This window comes from Lycium barbarum, chromosome 1 (genome assembly GCF_019175385.1).
Source record: "Lycium barbarum isolate Lr01 chromosome 1, ASM1917538v2, whole genome shotgun sequence".
Classification (NCBI taxonomy): Eukaryota; Viridiplantae; Streptophyta; class Magnoliopsida; order Solanales; family Solanaceae; genus Lycium; species Lycium barbarum.
In genome coordinates, this window is record NC_083337.1 from 7,147,543 (window position 1) to 7,164,140 (window position 16,598).

The following is a 16,598-nucleotide window of genomic DNA, read 5'->3' on the forward strand; positions in this document are numbered from 1 at the left end:
CCTTCCCGGTGATCGGTAACGGATTCGTCTGGCCCGGGTGCAAAAACCCCTACCGGGCGTGTGTCCCACCCACAGTCTGCCCGGACTGTGTTGAGTTTATCCTCGGTTATGGAGGAAGGATATCGCCTCACGTCGTATCCCCGGTCTGAGACGGCAGAGGGCTTTTCCGCCTCCAGGTCTTTATTGAAGTTAAATTTGGCCGGTATAACATCCGAGGCCGTAGTTTCGGGGTTACTCTTTTGTTTAGTCGGGGACACAGCCTCGGCCCTCGGGGATGAAACTGAAGGAACTTCGGTAGAAGTGGTTTCAGACATGTTGAAGGAATGGAAGGAAAAGGATTTTGGGAAACAACGCAAAGGAAACGAAGGAAATAACGATTTGAAGAAGCAAAGCGCAGTTGGCAAGAATGATGACAAAATTAATCCCCCCTTCTTTTTCGTATAAACAAGAGAAGATTTGGCAACAAATTTGTAATAGAAAGGACGGATCTGGAACACAGAGGGAAGAGGAAAAGAGAGTACAGATCGAAAAAAGTGAAAAAATGAGGGAATGAGGGGCTTTATATAGGCATAAGGAAGGGAACGGTTATCGAGGACGGCCAATCGAGGATCGCCACGTGTCACGTCATTAATGTGAAGCGACGCGAAACGACGTGCAAGAGGCGGTTGACAGGAACGGACCATCCGGAATAGGACACGTGGCCGGTAAAGGGGAAGACATGACACACCCATTCCCGCCAAAATAAGGAGATAAGGATAGGTCGTCCGGACGGTCGGATGTATGATTCATTCACTTCCCGTCACTCCGATGGATCGTTGGTCCGGGAAGCGTGGGGGCTATCTGTATACGGTAAAAAACCGGATACGGGTAAATCCGGGGCAACTATGGATCGGAGAGGAAAAAGGGGCGAGAGTTCGTACGTGGACATCACCTTCCCGGATAAGCACTTTGATCGCTGCCGAGTGGAAGCGCCATCTGACTCGGTCTCTAAGCCACCGAGGGTTCGGGATCTCTTTCCGGGGTTTTATCACCGTTGGTCCGGTCTCCGTGAGTCCGTTGTTCGTTGTGACCGTTGCTGGGACGCGTCAGTGGTATCACATCATGGATAGCTACAAACTATGCGTGTGTCAGACGGCGCCGTCAGTCACATCACACCAAACCCGTGCAGGGGCTGTCCCTTTTATTACTATTTTATTGATTCACGTTGGAGAGAGCCCATGGGCTCATTACTATAAATAGAGTACTTCCACCTCCCTTAGGTCGGTTGATTCTTCTTTTACTTTTTATATATATATATATATATATCCAGCTCTTGTTGAACCTCTTCAATCAACTCGTCATATGTGTAAGCAGCCGGTATTTATGCTCCTTATTTGTGTATTAAAAAGCGTTCTTATCCACTCTTTGTAATCCATATTTAGGCCCAAGCACATATCCTATATCCACATACAAATTCAATTGGTTACCGAATCGGGGGTAAACAATTTTGGTTTGGCTAATCAATTTGAAAAGAGTATCTATCAATATTAGAGCAACAACTTGTGTTTGGTCAAAGTTAAATTACTTTCTTCAATACTTTTTTTCCGTAAAAGCTTAGCCATTTGTTTTTTCGAAAAAGTATTTTTGAAAAGTAACCATTTTTATTTGGCTAATCAATTTGAAAAGAGTTTTATTAATATTAGAGCAAAAACTTGAGCTTGGTTACTTTTTCAACTTCTGAAATACAACTCGTGCTACTTAAAAACACTTTCTTCTTTTTCCCGTAAAAGCTTAGCCAAACACCTTAACTCTTTAAAATAAGCACTTAAAAATAAATAAACTAATCACTTTTGATTTTCCAAAAGTTTGGCCAAATAGGTTAAAATTCTCACCTGAATTTCATTTTCTATTTGTTCTATTTAAATATTCTCATCACTATTTATTTCCTCGCTCACGTCAAGTATGAAATCTTCAAAGTAAAAAGCACATTAATCAGAATATTCAGACAGAATATATATCTCCTTGATGTAGACATGTTCATTCTTCTTTCTTTTTCTTTCGTAATCTTTGATGTTAAAAGGTCAAAGCATGGTTAGTACTTTCAGACAAAAAATAATGTATCCGTAATATTTATTTTCATCGGTAATTTTAATGAATTATCATTTACTCATATAAATCATAAATTAGTTTGCATGTATTCTACCTTAATTTATTGGATTATCACAGTGAATTAATGTAATTCGTGTAAATATTATGTGCTGGTCAGTTCCGGTACAATTTTTTTTGGTTTTCCACTTGATGTCCGATATCCGCATTCGAGCCCCGACTATATCCGGATTAACGCAGCATAGGGCCCCAATCGGGGGGAAACGCTCCCTGCAAAGAATTTTTTATACCCAGGACTCGAACCTGAGACCTCTGATTAAGGGAGGAACAACCCCATTCGCTGCACCACATCCTTTGGTGATAGTTCCCGATACAGTTACTACAGTAGAACACTAAACTTATCAATAAAAGAAATGGTGCCCAAAAACAATAGATTATTTGACAGCTTAAATTATAACACCTTTGTTTCTTCCTCTTAACTAATACAAAAGAATATAAATTTTAATATCAGTGCAAATTTAAATCGTCAAATTAAGGTATAAGAAATTTTCATATGGAGTCATTAATTCCCTGTCATTTTCAAGATCTAGTTTTATCATTTATGCCATGGCATAGAAGACGTTGAATTTCAACAAAAAAATAAATCGAAATACAAACAGAAATTAAACAAATTCAAATGCAAAACAGTCCCCACAAATTTATTTCCATTCCCACTCCTTGTTTCTTTCTTCTCAGAGTCATTGGCCTAACGAGAAGAAAACTTCGTGATTTTCATTAACAATATGCAGTGGCGGATCCAGGATTTTCATTTAGGGTGTTCGGAAAAAAGAAAAAGCTAAATATACACTGTAATATTTTGCTGAGGGTGTTCAAAAGTTAATATATGCACATAAACACAGAAAATTTACCCTATATATGTACACTGTAATTTTTTGCCGAGGGTGTTCGAGTGAACACCCTGGCCCCCAAGTAGATCCGCCCCTGACAATATGACAGACAAAATTCAATTCTTTAAATATTTAACTTTGGCTGGGAAATATTGTGCATCCATTCAAGTCTTAGATCGTCCAATCTCATCTCATCTAATAAAATAATACGAAATTCACTTAATGGGATAGTATAATCGTACTGAGGGTAATCGGATTGTATAAGTACTACTGTCACGAGTCAAATTCTTGACGTATTGTCTGTTTTGAGTCCAGACTCGCACATATTAGTCTTTCGGGCTACGCTACATTGAGCCTAAAAAATGTATGCATCATGTGAACTTGAAATTGAGCATCACAATAACGAAAGGTATATATAGACAATATTCAAAACTAGGGGGTGAATTTGACCCTTTTCCCTATTTGAATTGATTCTTACGTGTCTTCAAGAGAATAATTAAGTGGCTACGTTACAATCTGAACATAGTTTTCACAAGTTCAACCCCTCATTACTTGAAGTTTTCTTACATACATATTTTATAATTAGGAATCGTACGAACGCCTGCTATCATAAGTAATGATGCAAGCTTAATGTAATGAACCTTCTTAATTAACCACTTATTGACTCCACTCATATAGTTAATAATCTTCTTCATCTATTAATTATGTGTTTTTTTATACGACTACTTACACATTTGGACAAGGCAATATATAACTAAGAACGGCTGCTAGATAAACTTTCTATCCCGTTGTTTCATTTTATATGTCTTAATTAATTTGACATAATATAAAATTTAAGAATGTAAAGAAGATTTTTGGATGTTCTGGTCTTAAAACTAAACAAATGTTTTATGCATAATATTCCTTAAATTTTGTCATCTTAAATATAAGAGAGTGTCACTATTGGATAAAATAAAAATGTTTAGATTAAAAAAATTATTTTTAAAACAGACTAATTAGAAAAAAAAAAAAAGGCCCATAAATTAGAACGGGAAGTATTAAAATAGTGGTTCTAAGATATTTCACATGTAGACTGTCGTGACATGTTTTAAAACCGCAAATAATATGACATGTTCAAGATTATAAATTTAATTATTTTTCTTTTATAAACTCCGTCTCAAATCAAGTTATAGTGTAAAATAAAACTAGAAAATATTAAAAATTAGCACTTCTAAGATGTGTAAACTTAAAGAAAAACAGGATTAAAAAAGAAGACTAGGATAAACCAATTACCAAATCTCAATGTTTGGACCAAAAAAGAGTTGACACGTTATTGTTTATGTTGTCAGACAGAGACTGTACCATTTCTCGACAACTCAGTTAAACTGTCTGTTCACTTTACACTGTTTTTGTTTCCTTACTCATTTCATACATAACTAAGATTTGACAGAAATGTTGAGAAAGTTTCTATCTTTGTACAATTTTGGTAAGTGGAAAAAGAAAGAAGATGAGGGGTTTCACATATTTAAGCAAAGCTCTTCATAGCCATTCAACTTATTCAAGACTTTTGGTTCTCTGTTCTATCAGGTTATTCATTTTGATCTCTTCATTTCTTTCCAAATTTTGTATGTGTATTTTTTTTTTTGTTGGTTTTTTCTTGCTGAATTTTCACTTACTTCTTTGTTCTTTATGTAAAATATAACATGGTTTTGAACCAAATGATCCCTAAGAGTTTATTCACTTAACACTCCTTTGTTTCATTACTCATTTCATCCATAGCTTAAATCAAGATTTGGTAGAAAATTAGAGAAAGTTTTAATCTTTTGAACAATTTTGATAAGAGGGGAAAAAAAAAAAGGAAAATGAGGGGTTTCGCATATGTAAGCAAGCTCTTCATAGCCATTCATCTTATTCTAGGCTTATATTCTCATTCCTTCATTTCTGTTGAAAATTTAGTGAAGTTTTTTTTTTTTTTGTTTTTGTTGCTGATTTTTCACTTACTTATTTGTTCTTTGTGTAATACTACCCAATGTTGTTATCTGTATTTGATTTCCATTTTTTCTTCTTCTCTTCCTTTTGGGGTTCTTGATTTTGTACTGAAAGTAGAATTTATGAATTTCTTTTGATTCTTAGCATATTATCCTCTTTTTCTACCTTGCCTTGAATTTTTTCATACAAGTTGGATGACCCTCTACTCTTAGATCCAATGAAGCTAATGAAAGGAATTCCTTTTATGTTAAGTATCAAAATAAATAGACAAAAACAGTGTGATAAGCATTTTGACAAGTTTTTCTTTTATAAAGGAGACATCTATTGATATCCTGCTGTGAACTTTGGTGATTATTTAGCATACTAGTTTAGCTATGTATATGTCTACAAATCTATATATGTGCATTCCCTTAATCCCATTCTGATTTATCCAATTTCCCAATAAAAGAAAGTTGAGCAAATGGTTACATTACAGGCAATTAATTGTTCAGATGATCATTTATTGTTAAGACTCCATATGTTGATTTAAGTAGTGTGAAGTTATATATAACAATGTAAACTCTTGGGGGTCGTTCTTTTTGAAATTTTTGTGGATTATAACTCAAGTAAATTGGATGCTCTAAAAAGAAACATTGTATTCTATGCATTCAAAAGTGGGAATAGATTTGTTTTACGAGCCATGCTTGACAAATCATGACAAATAACGACTTCTTTTAAGTAGTTAGACGTGAACTGGTTTGACTTTGAAAACTTCTGTCTCTTGACTAAAAAGAGATAATGAGTTCTTACTTCATTGTTTATCTTGTATTCTAGATATATGCCTCTTAAGTTGTATAAGGGAGATATGTTTATCGAGATCATGGTGTGGACAAATGCATTTGAAGTCAGACCTCTGTATAACAGTCATCCTTTATTAAAACATTTCACTATGACAGCCATATCTTTTGTCGAACCGATCTTTCATGTTATGTAATATTATATGTTCTCTATAACAACATTTCGCTATAGCAGCCAATAAATATCAGAACAAACAATGCTGCTACAGAGAGGTTTGACTGTATAAGCAGTTCTGACCTGCGAAATTATAATCTAGTCTAGGACTCAAGCATTGGCGATTAAGAAATGAAATAGTGTGGTTCCCTTAAAGACTGATCTCTTTCTCCCATATTTGATAGAGGATTTAGCTACTTAATACTTTTCTGGTGGTTGTGACAGTACTGGAGGTCTATTGGTATATGCAGAATCGAACGTAGAGAGTGGAAAACAAGTTGTTGAAAGGAATCAATCAGAACCAGAGAAGAAGAAGAAGAGAATAGTGGTGCTTGGAACAGGATGGGCTGGTACCAGTTTGCTAAAAGATCTTGATATTTCTTCCTATGATGTTAAAGTGGTTTCGCCGCGAAATTATTTCGCGTTTACACCACTGTTACCTAGTATCACATGTGGAACAGTTGAGCCACGAAGCATCGTAGAGCCCGTTCGGAACATAATAAAGAAGGTAAGACAAGCTTTAATTAGGAACTTGTCCAATACAAACGACTTGGAGCCAATCTGGATCTCATAAAATTTATAATTTGGGCTTTTTCTATTTTTGGCCCGTCGACTGAAATTAATTACAGGCGCTAGCCAAAATATACAAAACCTATACAATGATTATGCATATTTATGTATATTATATGTATATTTATACGCTGGCTATTATTCTTTTGAGAGGTCCAAAAATGTAATTATCCCTTATAAAATTTTATATTGTACTCACAGGATTTTGGTATTACTGATTATAGCTTTCTGCACTGCTGCTTAGAAAGATTCTTTTGCCTCAATGCTTCCTCTTTTGCTTGGTTTTTGATCGGTCTGTTTTTGTTTGTTCTAACTTGGTATGAAGAATTTAACATCTAGCATATGCTAAGTTTCTCCAATATCTGGCTTGTTTCTTTTAATTGTTTATTTTCCTTTGATGAATCTTCTGCCTCTTCCTGCTTAATTTTTGTTATTTGGTCTGGCAGAGAAGTGGAAAAATTCATTTTTGGGAAGCAGAATGTCTAAAGATTGATCTAGAAAACAACAAAGTATTTTGCCGTTCTGGGATCAATGATAATTTGGCGGGACATAATGACTTCTCCCTACAATATGACTATTTGGTCATAGCAGTAGGAGCTCAAGTGAATACTTTTAACACTCCAGGTGTTATGGAACATTGCCACTTTCTGAAGGTAGGCTTCTCTTCCATTGACTTATAGCCTGTTTGGTGAAGCTTCCAAAATCTACTTATTATGAAAAGTGTTTTTTTGTTAGAAATGTTTCTTGGCAAAGTACTTCTGGAGATTAGCAGTTTGTGTTTGGCTAATTAGTTTGAAAAACACTTTTGCCAATATTAGAGCACCAATTTGTGCTTGACCAAGGTACCAAAATCGTTTCTGAGGAAAAGCTATTTTTTTCAGCTTCTGCTACTATTAAAAAACACGTACTCCCTCCGTCCCAATTTTTGCGAAGGTGTTTGATTGGGCACGGAGTTTAAGTATAATAAGAAGACTTTAGAAACTTGTGGTACCCGATACAATAGATACTTGTATAGCTATAAATCATCTCATTAAGGGTAAAATGGGAAGTTTAGAGTTAAATTGTTATTAAATATATAATGGCTTCATTCTTTTTGGGACTGATTAAAAAAGAAAGAGCGTCACATAAATTGAGACGGAGAGAGTATCTTTTTCCTAAAAGCTTGGTCAAACACCTCAAATCTTTGAAATAAGCCCTTTTGGCTTACTAGAAACTTGGCCAAACAGGCTATTAGCCGGGGATGCATGATATTTCTGCCTCTGCGAGGGAGGCGTTTTTATGCATTCTGAACCTGATCTGATTGTGACATATCATATTTTCTCAAGGTTCTAAATTTTCGTTTATGTGAAAATAAATGAATTGTGTCTCTCGTGCAGGAAGTGGAAGATGCTCAAAGGATACGGAGGACAGTAATAGATTGTTTTGAGAAAGCTGTCATTCCCGGCCAAAGTGAAGAAGAGCGAAGGATCAACCTCCATTTTGTTATAGTTGGAGGGGGTCCCACTGGAGTGGAATTTGCTTCCGAGCTATATGACTTTGTTCATGAGGACTTAGTAAAAATATATCCTTCAGTTAAGGATTTTGTGAAGATAACACTTATCCAGTCCGGAGATCATATCCTGAATACGTAAGATGCACCCTTCCTAGATTTACTTTACCACTGCTTTTAATGTATGCTACATCCTTTTTGGTGTCAATATGATGTTGAAAAATTTGAGAGCAAGGAAGACTAGAGAGGTGTAAAGAGAGCCAAATTCAGACGATTCCTTATTGTGGGTATCCCTTTATTATACATCACATACACTTCCAAATAAGGTGTATTTTCTTTCTTACGACAACTAGACACACATGTGCACTCGTGGAGTTGCAAAACACATAAACGTTATTGTTCCACAGGGTTGTCATGTTAACTATTTTACTTTTATTTATAGCAATTTACTCCCCTAGACAGTGTGTCTAGCGGCCCTTCTATTAATAATAAAAACTAATTGTCAAAAGGGAGAAGTACAAACAAGGGGGGCTAGACCTTACCTTACCAATCCGAATGAGGTAACGGCCCTCTACTAATTGACAAACGTGCAAAAAATAGGAGCTAGAGAGAACTGGTTATTCTATGATCATCACACAGGTTTTGTATTAGACCTTATGATGATATTGCAATGAAGGATGCTTAAGTAATGAAAAAATATAAAAATCAAGAAGAAAGTTGAGTTATCAGCCTCAAACTTCCTTTTACAAACGTATGAACTAAAAAGGGACTCTGGCCCATCTAAAATAACTTAACACATTTGATCCTTGTCTTCTTCTTCAAACCTATCCAAAATCATTTGAAAATTCATCACTTTCTTCTTGGATTTATTAGATCACGTTGAAGTTGTTCACACTCTCATATGATTTTGCTTTGCCAGACACATCGATAGGTGTCTTGGTTGTCATTTTAATTTTTAACTGGTTTGGATAATGGCATATTTCAGATCATAATTTCCACTCAGTTTGAGAGACGATTCAAGAGCATTTTTGAATCAACAACTCTGAAATCACAATTTTATGTCTCTGTAGATTTGATGAAAGAATAAGCTCGTTTGCTGAACAGAAATTTCAAAGAGATGGAATTGAGGTCTTGACAGGTTGCCGGGTCAATAATGTCTCTGAACATTTTATCAAAATGAAAGTAAAATCTACCGGAGAACACGTTGAAGTACCCTATGGGATGGTTGTATGGTCAACTGGAGTTGGTACTCGTCCATTTGTGAAGGATTTTATGGAACAAGTTGGCCAGGTATCTTGCATTCCTTTTGTCTTATAACTTGTTTGGCCAAACTTCTAAAATCAGCTTATTTTGGAAAGTGTTTTTCAAAAAAGTACTTTTGGTGAGAAGTAGTTTTTGTTTGACTAATCAATTTGAAAAGTACTTTTGAGAAGCAATTTGTGTTTGACCAAGCTTATTAAAAGTGCTTCTAAGTGTGTTTTCTCAAAAGTGCTTTTCAAAAAAGTACTTTTGGGAGAAGCTACTTCTCTCAGCTACTCAAAAAGAGGTTTTGCTTCTACTCGAAAGCACTTTTTCTTCTCCTAAAAGCTGGGCCGAACACCTCAACTTTGAAGAAAAGCATTTTTGGTCTTGGAGAAGCTTGTCCAAACAAGCTATTACTTTTTGCCTGTTATATTCTGAGATTTACAAGTTTCTAACTGGCAAGCATGGCAAGTTTAATTAATTATGACCATTTAACTTTTTCATTTCCCCTTTTGCAGGAAAAAAGGCGTATCCTAGCAACTGATGAATGGTTACGAGTAAAGGGTTGTAGTAACGTGTATGCACTTGGTGATTGTGCATCTGTAGATCAACGTAAAGTAATGGTAAAGAAGCCTTTGTTCAAACAACTATACTGAAATATTTCAACAATTCTTGATCTGTAGTATATCTTTTCCAGATATTGACAGTTACAGTCCATGCTTTAGGGTCCATATGGATAATAATTGTAGTTTGTTGTGCCATGTATAAAAGGGCTCAAGTGTTTCAAATTTTATGAGCATGAGTGTTTCATTTCATCATTCTTTCAAAAAGGAATTGGATCTCTGGATATTCTCTCTAGAAAATGCAGTTCTAAATTTCAATTAAGTTTACTACTCCTAATAACCTTAGAGAAGTATATCCATCAAGAACCAAGAGTAAGAATATCTCCTTAGTTTTTAGTCCCCCATGCCTTTTAAACGTTAGATGAACCAATCTTCGATGAAGTTGATTTCATAAAAAGAGGCCAATAATTACTGTCCTTGAAGCTAATCACTTCTAACTTTTTGATCATGGTTAGAATATTTGGCATAACAGTATTATCAAGATGAATGAAAAGAAACAACAGAAGAATGAAACATATGTTCCATGACGATGATTATATCCCTTATTTTTCCACAGTTACTTTTGCAAGATACTATGTTTTATTGCCTTTATATCTTCCCTGCTAAATTTTCATTTTGTGAAACTACGTGTTCTAGGAAGATATTTCAGCCATTTTCAAAGCTGCGGATAAGGATGATTCTGGAACTTTAACCATCGAGGAATTTCGAGATGTTCTTGATGACATAATTATCCGTTATCCTCAAGTGGACTTGTATCTGAAGAGCAAACATTTGTTAAAGGCGACAGACTTGTTCAGGGATTCAGAGGGAAACGAAAGAGAGGTAGATATTGAAGGTTTTAAGTCGGCCCTTTCTCAGGTAGATTCACAGATGAAAAGTCTACCCGCCACTGCTCAGGTACTTCTTCCATAGTTCGGCTTTCATCCCCCACCCCACCACTCGTTTTACTCCACGTTTTGCTTTAGTAGGCGTTTGAACATATATTTGGTTGAAACTTAATAAAAAAGAGTTTTGAAGTTAAATTTGAAAAATGATTTTTGGAAGTTGAAGTTGTGTTTGGACACGCATTTCATTTGGAAAAAAAGGTTTTTTTCACTTGAAAAGATTATTTTAATAAACAAACCAAACAATCGGTCCAGCGTATAACCAAACAATGTTTTGATTCTTTTTTTTTTTTTTTTTTTTTTTTTTTTTTTAGAGAAAAAGGATAAAATTTCTATGGACTAACGAGGCCTTAGTTCCATTTCTTATTTTTTCACGTGCTAGGTTGCTGCTCAACAAGGTACATATCTTGCTAGATGCTTTAACCGCTGGGATCAATGCCAAAGTAATCCTGAAGGTCCTCGTCGTTTTAGAGGTTCTGGGCATCATGAATTTCTACCCTTCAGGTAAATTTTCCCCTTTTTGAACCTTTCCGTTTCTTATATTCCTTGTTGCATGTAAGCATATAGAAGTGGATGTTTCCACTTCTATATATGGCTCTTGCTATTTTGCCTCATCTTTTATGGGGGTGAAGCTGCAGCATGAACAGAATTTCATTCTCTATAATTGGTCTTCCATACAACATAAATTCTTTTTGTTAAACAAACATCTCGGTAATAAAAAGAACAGAAATGTGGTCACCAGTCCTTTATCATTTCTGCTTTTGTGTGCTGTGTGTTTAATGTAGAGAACCATCGAGACAGAGGTGGATCCAGAATTTTAAGTTTATGGGTTCTGAATTCTAGAAAAATCAACTTATTGTTTGCTAGATAATTCTTTGTGTACATATTAAGTGGATTTTCTTTTGAGCGGAGGGTCTATCAAAAACAGTCTCTCTACCCTACAAAGAAAGGGATAAGGTATGCGTACATCCTACCCTCCCCATACCCCACTTGTGGGATTACACAGGGTACTTGTTGTTGTTGTTGTTTATGTTAATTGGATTTCCTAGCACAATTACAGGGTTTTGGCTAAAGCTACTAAGTTCTGCCCAACGCGTAGCTAGAACTCTAGCTTCGCCCCTATTTAGATTGTACTTATCAGCAACTTCTTGAATTTATTAGCTGCACATGTAGTTTATCGACACTCTGATCTTGGCTTCTAACCTCCTTTCCCATTGGTAAATAGATCCGTTCACATTCACAATAAATTTCCTTGTACTACCATGATTGAATATATGATATATATCTACCGAGACATTGATCCTCTCTTTCAGTTATCCTTGACTTGACGACATGTTTCATTTCAGGTATCGCCATTTAGGGCAGTTTGCTCCTTTGGGTGGTGAGCAAGCAGCAGCAGAACTTCCTGGAGACTGGGTTTCTATGGGTCATAGCACACAGTGGCTATGGTACTCTGTGTATGCAAGGTAATGATTGACAGCTTTCCTGAGTTTGACTTGCTTATGATATCAAGTTAGTTACTTTCCTTTTTAGTCTATTTAAATGGAATACATCTTTCTATAATTACTAAGTTTTACTACCAATTATAATTGAAATATCTATACAGATTTGAGACCGAAGATAACTATCAATGCAACTTTTAATGTGATTATTCAAACTATATTGAGTTTTTAAATTTCAGCATTCGCATTTTACCCTTAATTACACTCAGAATGACATGTGATGTTTAAAACCACAATATTTAAAGGGTATTTTTGGTATGTTTTACACATACCTTTAGTTTAAGACGATAAGATTCAAAAGTCTTCTTTACATTCTAAAACTTTGTTCCCTAGTCAAACTAAGACATAGAATAGAATGGAGGGAGAGGGAGGGTATCCTTTTCTCCTTCTGTATTCAAAGAGTATAAATCTGATATATTTTATTTGCATTTCAGCAAGCAAGTTAGCTGGCGCACAAGGTATTTAGTGGTCAGTGATTGGGTAAGAAGATACATTTTTGGGAGAGATTCAAGCCGGATTTGATGAGTTCGACTCCCTTTAGAAGGCGCTGTGCGTGTTCTGCACTGTTTTGTTTATACGCTTGGTGGATTGTTAATGTTTATGCTTGTATCCAGTTACAGTTGAAGTCGGGCATCGGTTTATGTTGTTCTAGAATGTACATATCACACACCACTGTATCTCTTTCCATCACTTCCTGGAGAAATGTACCATGAATCTCACAAATTTGATTGTATAAACTTATCTTTCTGATTATCAATTACAAATTTGATTTTATAAACTTATTTTTCTGATTAGTAATTGCAAATTTGATTGTAGAAACTTGTTTTACTGATTAGCAATTGACTAAGATTTGAGGCTCCAATATGGTTCTAAAGCAGAAGCATAACATGCTATTTGCTTTTATGCATGCTCTCTCTAGGTGTATCCAGAATTTTTAGTTTATGGGTTTTGAATCATAATTTCTTGTTGCTTACTGGATTCTGAATAGATGATTTATACATATTACAATGATTTTTTTAACACAAACACGGGATTGAGCTAAAGCTATTGAGTTCTGCCCAACCCGTAACTATAACGGTGGCTCCACTCGTGATGCTCTCCTTTCCCTCTCAAAGGAAAAATTATTTCAGGTGCCCAAGCACCCAACCCCTTAAGGTTGGTTCGCCTCTCTGGAGGGATATAGGAAAAACTTAACCATACCTGGTGCGTAAATCAAACTAATGAACACATGACATGCATTTTTAATCATTTAATCATAATTAATAAATGTATGTTTTCACTTCAATGTATTACTTAACCATGATTAACATATTTAGGTTAGTGTAAACATCGGTATATAGTAACAAGCTTTTGCATACACCACTTGAATCCACTATTTTCGACACCAGTGTGTGTGTATTTATATTAAAAATCACTAATACTAAATGTCAACCAAATATTAAATCCTAAACCCATCCAATTAGCTATCCTGATAGAAGTTAGAACTCAATTTTTCTTTTACCTATTTATTTTCTAGTTTGGTTTTGATGAATCCCTCTTTGGTGAACAAATTCTGGTAAGTGGGAATTAAATGGGAGAAATATCCACAGAGTGATAAATCAGCACTTTCTTTGACTGTTTTTAGTGAAATTGTTGTGCTCTCTGAACTGCCCTTTTCTCTATTTTTGTCCTGTTGTATTTAAGAGAGATATCAGTTCTTCTTTTATATTTTATTTTCCTTTTAGGGTTATTTGATCATCAAATTAAAGCGAGTATGTTGTCATCATAATTCCTCTCTTCCACCGCTATAAATAAGGGTCCTCGGGGATCAGAATTCACAATGAGAAATAATAGAAAGTTCGTGGATAAAATAACAAATTTCTCTATAACCTAAAAGTATTCAAGCATTTACAACAACAATAATATACTCAATGTAATTCCACAAGTAGGTGTCTCGAAAGACAGACCTTGCCCCTACTTCGTGGAGGTTTAAGATCAAAATTCAATTCCTTAAATTCGATTACAAGTCAAGTTTAAATCTATATAATTCAAAGGTCCTTAAATTTATTTATTTATTTATTTTTAAAAAGATTTTAAAACTTGAGAAATTTATTATATTTAAAATAAAATATTATATAACATTTATTACTCAATTTTTATTCCTTAATTGTTGTCGAGAGTCAATATTGTTGTTACGAGTACCTTATAAGCCGCACCTAGAAATTCCAATTCACCAAATTACACTAGCTGTGTTGATACTGGTTGGCCGTAGGTATTAGAAAATTGGAATCAGTTTGTGAAAGTGACTGTTTGACAAGTGATTTTTGAGGTATATGTGTATATGTTTTTTGGCCGTAGGTATTAGAAAATTTCAAAGTCTTTACATAATTAATGCTATACCGTATTTAAAATTGTAACAACAACATATCCGGTATAGTACCACCAGGTGGGATTTGAAGAGAGTAGAGTGTCCGCAAACCTTACCTCTACCTTGTAGAGAGACTGTTTTCGATAGACACTAAGCTCAAGAAAAGATGAAAAAACATCAGTAATAAAAGCAGCAAGATAATAAGATAAACAGAATGCAAATAAACAAGCATGTAACCCTAGAGATCTAAGGATAAGCAGACGTAAGAAGCTACTACTCCCGGCACGGAAAAAAGATCCACGCGGTAACCTACTAACCCTACACCTTGATACGCGACCTCCATACCTGCTTATAAAACTGTAAGTTTCAAATATTGTGACTCGTTTAAGATCATGAAATTTTAAAATCTTCTTTTATTTCTTAAACAGGTATTAAGTTAAATTATTCTTACATAAATTAAATGAGGAGATATTTTTACTATATTAGAAGCATGAGTTGGGGGTGGTTTCGTCGTTCACCTCCAAAAAAAAAAAAAAAAAGTGGACCCCACCACCTCCAAACTCATGTAAAAAAAATAGTGAATCCCATATTAAAAAAACAAGCAATATCAAAAAAAAAAAAAAAAAAAAACGTGCACCCCATATTAAAAAAATCAAACAATATTCATGTAATTCAAAGTATCCCCATTAAGTAAATAATGGTGGATTCATTGCCACATACGTATCAACCCATTAGTGGGAGCAAATGAAATTATTGTACAACAAAAAATGTGAACCTCATATTATTGCTTTTCTTCAAAAGGTTAAGTAACCAAAACATACAATTTCCTTTCTTTTCTTATATTAGCCTGAGATCTAATCTAGATATTTAACTATTGTATTTGCTATTCCGCCATGTCATTTATTTATTATGTTTACTAAAATAAATATACTTAAAATATTTATATTTTAAAATAACATAAAATTTAATTACTTTTAAATTTTTATTCTTACTCTAATAAATGTGAAAAAAGATTAATGTCGTAAAAGAAAAAAATATTAAATGGAGATCAAATAATAAATAAGGTAAATTAGTCAAATTATAATTCTAATTGACGTTTCCTTAAAAAAACGTGTAAAAGACAACATGACAAGTAAAATGAGCTAAACCAAGAATATTCACAAAAAATTAAAAAATAGTAGTTCTTCGTTTAAATAGAAAATCAAATTTCTACTTTGTTTCATTTTAAACGTGTAAGATTAATTTAATAATTTGCATTAGAATTATCCAAATCAAAATTTGATAAAAATAATAAGTATTGTTTAAGTCCAATCTACATACATTAATAATAGAATATTTTACACCTTCAAATTAATCGAATTAAAATTCAAAGTATCAACTGATGCTTAAATATTGCTATTGTTTTGTCTTAAAGAGAGGAAAATAGTTTCCTTTTAAACAAGTCTTCTCTTTTAAAAAGTATTAATAAGTTTTTGCAAACTTTGTATTCGTAGTAAACACTAATATAATAAAGTTTTGGATACGGAGCACAAATTACAATGTTATATTAATCGTGTTTTGAACATAGTATATATACATACATAAAAACAGTGCAAACTTATGTATGTTTATTAGCAATATAAAATATATATATTATCACTACTCAAACACAACTACATACACATAGATACACTATATAATCCAAAGTGCGCACGGGCATAAGCTATCTAGTTAAGAAAAAAATTAGCAGTTTCAAGATGTGTCACACGTAATTCTAATATACTATAATACTATAAGCACACAGCAGATTAACATGCCTGCTTGGCTTATTTGGGACATTTTGGTCATTTCAGTCGAAATGGAGCAACAGGTTAGGTGAAAAGAAAATCTACTGTTGCTGCTGTATAAATCTTTGAATATCTGGACTAAAATGCCCTTTGATTGTATCATTTTTTGTCAGCACTCTTCCCCACACAATTTTATACCCCACGTCCACCGAGACTTGATCTTCCATTTCACACTTATTTATTTG

General features: G+C 34.3%; 1 protein-coding gene across 1 annotated transcript; it reads left to right on the plus strand.

The window, feature by feature from the left end:
• Nucleotides 1–4,328: 4,328 nt before the first annotated feature.
• On the plus strand, nt 4,329–12,997 carry LOC132630749 (external alternative NAD(P)H-ubiquinone oxidoreductase B1, mitochondrial-like). The gene is made up of 10 exons (XM_060346329.1): nt 4,329–4,538; nt 6,156–6,438; nt 6,947–7,153; nt 7,877–8,127; nt 9,060–9,279; nt 9,750–9,854; nt 10,491–10,751; nt 11,121–11,242; nt 12,085–12,204; nt 12,675–12,997. Exons 1-10 carry the CDS (start codon nt 4,459–4,461, stop codon nt 12,760–12,762), a joined length of 1,737 nt encoding a protein of 578 aa, XP_060202312.1. The 5' UTR covers nt 4,329–4,458; the 3' UTR covers nt 12,763–12,997.
• The last annotated feature ends 3,601 nt before the right edge of the window (nt 12,998–16,598 follow it).

What these genes read in the sequence shown, in the direction of transcription:
- LOC132630749 (XM_060346329.1), top strand. Translation starts at nt 4,459, where the DNA reads ATGAGGGGTTTCACATATTTAAGCAAAGCTCTTCATAGCCATTCAACT. An exon ending in TTGGTTCTCTGTTCTATCAG is followed by an intron (nt 4,539 to 6,155) that starts GTTATTCATTTT and finishes TGGTTGTGACAG; the next exon opens with TACTGGAGGTCTATTGGTAT. An exon ending in AACATTGCCACTTTCTGAAG is followed by an intron (nt 7,154 to 7,876) that starts GTAGGCTTCTCT and finishes TCTCTCGTGCAG; the next exon opens with GAAGTGGAAGATGCTCAAAG.